The 7,507-nt window shown below is 37.7% G+C and overlaps 1 protein-coding gene across 1 annotated transcript; it reads right to left on the bottom strand.

The window, feature by feature from the left end:
• Nucleotides 1-1,046: 1,046 nt before the first annotated feature.
• gpat4 (glycerol-3-phosphate acyltransferase 4) lies at nt 1,047-6,998 on the bottom strand. Its single transcript, XM_014999909.2, has 12 exons — nt 6,834-6,998; nt 4,906-4,975; nt 4,521-4,818; nt 4,369-4,443; nt 4,151-4,240; nt 3,753-3,846; nt 3,530-3,645; nt 3,147-3,202; nt 2,548-2,633; nt 2,333-2,461; nt 1,427-1,506; nt 1,047-1,161 (listed from the first exon to the last, which is right to left on the bottom strand). Exons 1-12 carry the CDS (start codon nt 6,996-6,998, stop codon nt 1,047-1,049), a joined length of 1,374 nt encoding a protein of 457 aa, XP_014855395.1.
• Between the last annotated feature and the right edge of the window lie 509 nt (nt 6,999-7,507).

Here is a 7,507-nt window from a genome sequence, read left to right as displayed (position 1 = left end):
GAATATGCTACCTACTTGATACCATCTCTGAATGTTCAACCTGTCAAACAATGACATGTAGATGCACATTCTTTTTTCTTTTTTTTTTTCTTAGCATTTTTACATATATTCTGTGTTTTTGCCTCTTGCCCAATAAGGCGAGTGCAGAACCCTGAGTCCTAATGAGCAGCGAGGTTTCACCTGTGTCTCCATGTTTTTCATTTTGGACCTCCACGCTCGTTACAGAACTGATTTTCTGCTTCTTCTTTTGCATCCACCAGGCCTCCTGATCCTCAAAATGTCATACCTAGAAAATGTGTTAAATTCAGATGAAGATTTGCTGTTTTTGTACAAACAGTGACTCCTGCTGTCAGAGGAGGCAAATAAGATAAAAACACGTTTATTGAAATTTGATAATTCAGTTCAGTTTTTATATATGTAGTGGTCACAGCTCAAGGCACTTTACAAAAAAAATATTAAAAAATTAGTCTAATCATACAGACAAATTTAAAGTCAAGTACATAATTTCCTTACAATACAATGAGACTCGGTTAAAATAAACCAGAAATGTCCAGTGAAATAATAAGCCAACAGCTGTCAAACTAACAATGTGTTTCACCTTCATTAAAGATTAAAGCTGCAGACAAACATAGAGCCTTGAGCCAATTAGTAAACTGACTTACAAATGCTGGCAGCTCTGTAGTCTCAGTTATGTAACGTCTGCAGTCACTGCATCTGTAAGGTTCTGCAAAATTAGGATTTTACTGGATCACAGAACGTGATTTCATAATAAATCAACAGAGAGATTTGGGAACCAAACAGACTTACTCTGTGTTTGGTTCCCAAACACAGAGTAACTTTAAAGTTTAAAGTTCAAACTTTAAAGTTTGAACTTTAAAGTTAGCAACTCTTCCAATTTTCTGACCTGGAACCAATTTTATGTGAACAACTTAAAGACACAATCTTAATTGTTTGTTAAAGAGTCTTACCACCATGTGTTGTATTACTAAACAAAAGACAATAGCCTGTAATTATGCTAGTTTTCTTCTTTGTCTCCTGTCTGGATATCAGCTTTCCGGATGGTTTTGGTATTCATGGTCACCCAGAAGTATTTTGCTGTAAAGCTGCTGCTGTTCTTCTTTAAAAGTATCCTTCACTTTGGTTCGTTTCAGTCCGGCATCCCTGGGTGAGCATATATGAATAGAAAATGCACTGTCACTCAGAAAATCAATGTTAACGCTAATGTTTCCCACTGACCCTGAAGGGAGCAATTAGAGTTTGAGCCTCTGATTTAGCTCCGGGGTTTAATACTGTCAAAGATGAAATCCCCAGTAATGTGTTTCATGAACCAAGGCCGGTGTTCTGGACTATTATTACTGTCCCCATAAAAATGTGAAATGAAAATGATAAATAAACTAAATGACATTTAAATAAAACAATGACTCACCATATGAGGTCCACCAGCCCTCCCTGGGCAGCTATGGCAGCTTTTACTCGATTGGCGAACTGCATGGCATCCTCTCCTTCCTACAAATTAATTTTTAAAAGAAATGAAAATAAAAAAGACATCCTCTTTTCTTAATGTAACTTTACATACTTTGAATAATGTATACAGTCATATTAAAGGTGATGTCTTCCTGTCTTTATGTGCTGAGACATATTGGGTTTTTAGTTTATACAAGTCATTTTAAGCTCGGGAAAAATGCAAATGGGAAGAGATATCTTTGATTTTATTGCCTATTCAAATGGGCTTATTTTGATTATTCATTATGCCATTAAAATAACTGTTTGAGGTACCATATTTTCAGCACTATAAGGCTCACCGGATTATAAGGTGCACCTTCACTGAATGGCCTATTTTAAAACTTTTTTCATATATAAGGCGGACCACATTATAAGGCGCATAGAATAGGTTACAGCAGAGGCTGGAGTTACGTTATGCATCCACTAGATGGAGCTGCACTAAAGGGAATGTCAACAAAACAGTCCGACATCAGTCGGTGAGGAGAGCCTTCCACGACTGGGCCGGGGCGTGGCCGGACAATGGTCACCCTTCTCCGTTCGCGCACAGCATGTTGGTGGAGACAACCTGATTATAGACGTCGGTAGGTAGATAAATCAGTCAAACTTTATTAATAGATTACAAACCAGCTTCTGACAGCTACCCCAGCATGCACCGCGCACTTCTTCTTCTACGGGCGAAAATGAAGTCGGCGGCTGCTTACCGTAGTTGCTAGACCTGTTGTGACTCAATATTGGTCCATATATAAGGCGCACTGTCGGCTTTTGAGGAAATTGAAGGTTTATAGGTGCGCCTTATAGTGCGAAAAATACAGTATTTTAAATACCTCACCTTCCTGTTCATCGGTGGCAAGTACCAAACGCTGCAGACGATGGCCCAGCTGCTCATCATCCTCAGAAGATATCCCACCAAACCAAATTTACTGCTGTTCCAAAAAGCATCTCCAAAGCGAGGATCATACTGAAAAAAATTAAAAAATAAATCTTGTCTCAGTGGCTGCTATGAGCAACATGAGCGCAGCAGAGAGCGCAAACACCCAGCGCTACCTTAATGGCAGCAGGATAGACGGTGCAGCCGATTTCGAAGCTCCCCTTCCTAAACATCATCACTGATGTGTTGTTGACACAAGTACCTGCAAATGAAATAATGTGAGGATTTTAAAACAAATGTTTGCAAATGTAGCAAAATATATTTGTTGTTTGTCTTTAAGACATTTTTTGCAGCTTGACTGAAGGAACTTTTTAAATTACTCTGAAACATTTCCGTATGTGCTCTACTACTTTATCATAGGTACATCCTGACAGTACAGTTAGATCTTGTTTTTGCTTTCAGATGACAGATTTGGCATCTGGTCAGACTAATTTCTGCTATTGTAGATAATCTGTTTAAAACGTGTTTTTGTTGAGCTTTTTTTTTTTTTTTGCCTAATGGACATTTTCTCCTGTTTCGTCAATTCCCCTTAAACCTGAAAAAAATTACATTATTACACTTATTATTTTTGAGATTAAAGTCAGAACTGTTTTATTTTATTTTTTTCCAGTGGCCCTAATCCTCTTCCGTAGAATTGTGCTGAAATTAATTTAATATTTCATACAGTCAAACTCCTCTGATTCTGTATCTAGTTATGTAGGATTTCCATACTCACCTTCAGGGAAGATGAGGACAGGATGTTTGTTTTCATCTGCAACATGATCCCTGAGCCTGAAATAACACCAAAATAACTGAATTAGAGGACTTTTTTTAGTGTTATGCTACTCATTTTTAAGTTTTTTTTTAACTGTATTTATTTATTTTCACTTATACATAACAATTTTGAACTATTTTCACTGTAGTAGAAGTGGGCAGCTTATATTATTGAATTGAAAATCATTTGGTGAGTCACAAGTTCATATATACTTCTCTCCTTTTAAAAGTGAATAAGGCCATGAACTCAGAGACTAAAAAATAAATAGGTACAATTATTTAAATGAACCAAATCAGTTTTAAGACATTCTTTCTTACACAACGCTGTAATGTCTGTAATGCTACCTTTTGGCCACTAGGCGTCTGTCTTTCACTTCAGCTCGCTCAAACCACATATGAGGAGAGGACTTCACCATGGCTCTCTGGATCAATCCCAGCAAGCCTCCGTGTAGCTGCCCAACCTGTGAGAAGATTTCACTTTGAATTTACTTCATCCCCGAGCCTTTAAAAATACTCTACTTATAACTGACACACTAAAAATAAAACACACACACTTAAAATTTCATACCAAAGAGTAGCAATGGTCATTGGCCAGGACGATCCCATCTATTGGTGTCGTGTGATTGGCCACGCAGATGCCGTCATTCTTTGGTTTGTTTTCCCTGCAGATACACAAGGCACAGACAGAAGTTATCTTGCTGAAAATTTGAGTCCAGCTAGGAAATCACTTTAAATAAACTCTACTGATTCTGATTAAGCAGTGTGGTCAGCAGATATCCTGCTAGATGGAAAGAAAAAGAAAGCGATCAAAAAATGTTTTGCCATGAAAGTAGACATGCCTACGTTGAATGTAGATCTTCCTCCCACTGCAAATGTGGCATTACCATTGTTGACTCTGTACAGCAGTATTGCTCTGCAGTGTTTTCAGTAAGGCAGATTTGTTTCAGAACATTAATTATCCCATACCTGTTGTGATAGGTGATGATTCCAGTCAGAGATCTAACACAGAGGCGATATCCCATCAGATGCACTTTGTCACTAAGGTAGGTTCTCAACCTAGGGTCACACACAATGATCAGTTTAGATGGAACCAGACACATGGCTAAGATTGTCAGGTTTGTAACTTAGCATCTATCAACGTAAACCTCACTTATATTCATGTTTGAGGCATTAGTAGAACTCACTTTGTGCAGGGTATTAATCCCACCACGGTACTTAAAACAACAAACAGAAAAATACCTGTGACGGCCACAGTTACTCTGCAAAACACAGAATAAAATGGTTATTTAAGACAGCTAAAAAATGTATCCTAAACCTACTTCTTTGCCTCTCTGACCTGAAAGGCAGCAGTACACCATAGCGGATTAAAACTCCCAGAATCCACAGGGCTAAAAGTTTTAGATTTATGTAGCGGAAGTTATGGTTGCTCCTGGTGAGTAAGTTCCAGTTTTCCAACTTCTGGGCCGAGAAGCGCTTGGTCACGTCATCGTCTATGATGTTCTCCAAGGCTTTCCGACAGAAGACGAAAACATCAGCCAGTTCAAGCCGCGGATCCAGACTCAGACAACCAGCACTACATCGTAGATCTTGAATTTCCTGCTTCAAAGTTGAATCTGGGACTTTGACTATGATACCTTAGCAGAAAAATATGATTGTAAAGCTTTATAGAGAAAGATGAGTCAGTACATAATTGGTTTGTGACTGAAATGACAATGCTTTACCACTGGTGTAGTGTTTGTAGAGTTGATTATTCTTCTCTTTTGCCTTTAGCTCCATTTGTAATGTTGTCCACTAAATAAAGACAAATAAACAGACAAAAGCCTCTCCAGGTCAGTAGACAGGAATCATAGTTGGATATTTAAGGAGAAAATGTGCAGCAGAACGTAATGGTGTGATCAAAGCAATGACATCAGACAGCAAGTTTTCTCTGGAGCTCCACAGAAGATTGGGAGCACATGTGCTCTGCAGATGATAAACTCTGTTATGGGCCAATTTTAGCTTCAAACTCTCACTAGCCAGCTTGTCAATTGGAAAAGTGGGTCATAAATTTGAGGGAGGAAAGTTCTGCATCAGATATAAGAGGGAGAAATATACAGAGTCACTGTGGAGTTGTGGAACAAACACAAATGAATAGATGTAATACTTATATTAAATATAACTATCTGGAATTTAAAATGTCCTAAACATTATGCATAAAAATGGGAAGTACAGCATTTTGTAAGACTTAAGGACATTACTGGCCAGAAAATGACATGTATTACATACAGAAAAGTTTCATTCTGAGGTCTGGTTTCAAAAAGTGCCAATTTAAGAAACTCCAGCCACCAGAATCGTGTAAGCGAACGGCTGGATAGGAACAAAAATGTTCCCATTCAAGTGGCTCCATGTAGAATGACTCAAAATATCCAAATCAACTCGTGGTGTCTCCCAATCTCCCAAGATTAACAGAATGTGTGTAGCTTCCACATGTGTAGGTAAACCACTGGGACTAAGCTTGTTCAAGAAACTGCATTGGATGAACAACTTCTCAGGGATCTGAGATTGATACAATATCAACACCAACTCAGATGGTGGTCCTGAGGCTACAAGCTTTTCTCTCAGTGGGGAGGGTGTTAAGATAAGTCTTTTTAAATACAATTCTGTCACTCAAAAAGAGCCTTTAAAACCTCCGTGGAAAAAACAACCAATGATACCAAGTCATCTAGGCACACGGAGTAGAACTGCACATTGCTGCAAAGTGTTATTTTAGAACAGATAATATAAAATTTCATGTCACTTGGGCATGATAATTTGTTTTTAACTTTTTCCTTTTTTCTTGATTTTACTTTTGTCTGTTCAAAATAAATAAATAAATAAATAAATAAAACAGAGTTTTTTCATAAATTTTTCAGCTCAAATGCAACACAGTAAACAGGAGGAGGAGTGAGGAATCTTAGCAGGAAAAATGGGTACATTTTGTGAAAGCAATTAAATGTAGAACATGAATTTTTCTTCTTTACTCAATATTTGGGGGATTAGAATTGGATTTTTGGCTGAGTGATAAGAACTCAATTCATCTGCTGTCAAAGTGATCAAAAATAGCTCTAAAGGAGTCAGAGGTGAGATTACTGAAGTAGTTGGACATGATTGTTTTCCCAAATAATTTTGTGCACCTCTTATCAACTCAAAACTTTTTAAAAATTAAATAAATAAGTCCAAAGTAATTCTTTTTTTTTTTTCTCTTTCATTCGTGCAAGAGGAATAATTGGTAAAAATGATGATGCAGTGGACCACCTATTTGTGGTTCATTATTTGCTGATTTTTTTTTTGTTTTTTGTGGAACATAACTGCAATTTATTTGTGGAAATTTGCCTATTTGGGAAAATATTCCAAAGAAAAGTTAGCTTGTAGCTAGGCTACTTTCCTTGGCACTGATTGGCTGAGACCACTAGCTTTTATAATAGTGCAAAGACAGTTTCAACCTTGGTACTAATGCATATTAAGGTATAGTTAGTGGTATAATTAGTGTTCAGGCCATTAAAATATAGACTGCTATAAGCACTGATAGAGGAGGTCTCAAGTATTTATGGTTTTTATGTGACACTTAAAAAAAGTCAAAATGAAGAATCTTTATTCCAGTAAAGTCAAACCAGAGACACTTCAAACTCACCTCAAATATACTGAGAAGTATCTTGATGTAGTATTTATGGATCCCGAAAGGAACTCCAAATACAGCCGGCACAATTAGGAAGCCAAACACCAGAGTCAGCCACACATCGGTGAATAGGCCAAGATATTTGGAGAGCAGGTCAACAGGCAACGTCAACCAAGACATGATTTTAGTGTAGAAGGAGACATTAAGTGTGAAGAGATGGAAACCTCCAGTGTTACGAAAAGACCTGCTGCTCTGTTTAAACCCACGATGACTGGGTCAGACGTCAGGATTTAACAATGTAGATCTGATTAAAAAAAGAGAGAAAATTAAGATAAGAAACACACAAAAACAAACTTTATGAGCTCAAGCTCTTGTTTCTAGATGAGTAATAAATTAAATTGTCTGGGAATTTTTCTTTTTGTATCTTTCTGGGCAATTCAACCTTTTTATAATAAGCTCACAGCAACACAAAGTAACCCACAATTGTCTCCTACCGTCTGTCGGATATTAATTTGGACCTGAGAGGATGACAGATGATTAGTCGGTGCTCCATCTACGAGAACAAGGGACTCTGTGCTGTTTGCTTTTCAGACAAGCAGCAACAAGTCGCTGCAGAAACACTTGGCAACAGGTGGCCAATGAGAGCTGCAGTCACTGCGCTGTGGACTGGGAATAAACCTTAAATCTGA

The sequence above is a fragment of the Poecilia mexicana genome, unplaced genomic scaffold (assembly GCF_051168715.1).
Source record: "Poecilia mexicana isolate PSO_F unplaced genomic scaffold, ASM5116871v1 scaffold_12, whole genome shotgun sequence".
Classification (NCBI taxonomy): Eukaryota; Metazoa; Chordata; class Actinopteri; order Cyprinodontiformes; family Poeciliidae; genus Poecilia; species Poecilia mexicana.
The sequence above is the reverse complement of the archived record's forward strand: the minus strand, read 5'-3'. Positions and strand labels throughout refer to the sequence as shown.

Excerpts from the sequence above, each read along its gene's own strand:
- gpat4 (XM_014999909.2), bottom strand. The coding sequence starts at position 6,998 with ATGTCTTGGTTGACGTTGCCTGTTGACCTGCTCTCCAAATATCTTGGC. Across the intron at positions 4,819-4,905 it reads CTACAAACACTACACCAGTG|GTATCATAGTCAAAGTCCCA; the intron begins GTAAAGCATTGT and ends TTTTCTGCTAAG. Across the intron at positions 1,162-1,426 it reads GGGCTGGTGGACCTCATATG|GGATGCCGGACTGAAACGAA; the intron begins GTGAGTCATTGT and ends ATGCTCACCCAG.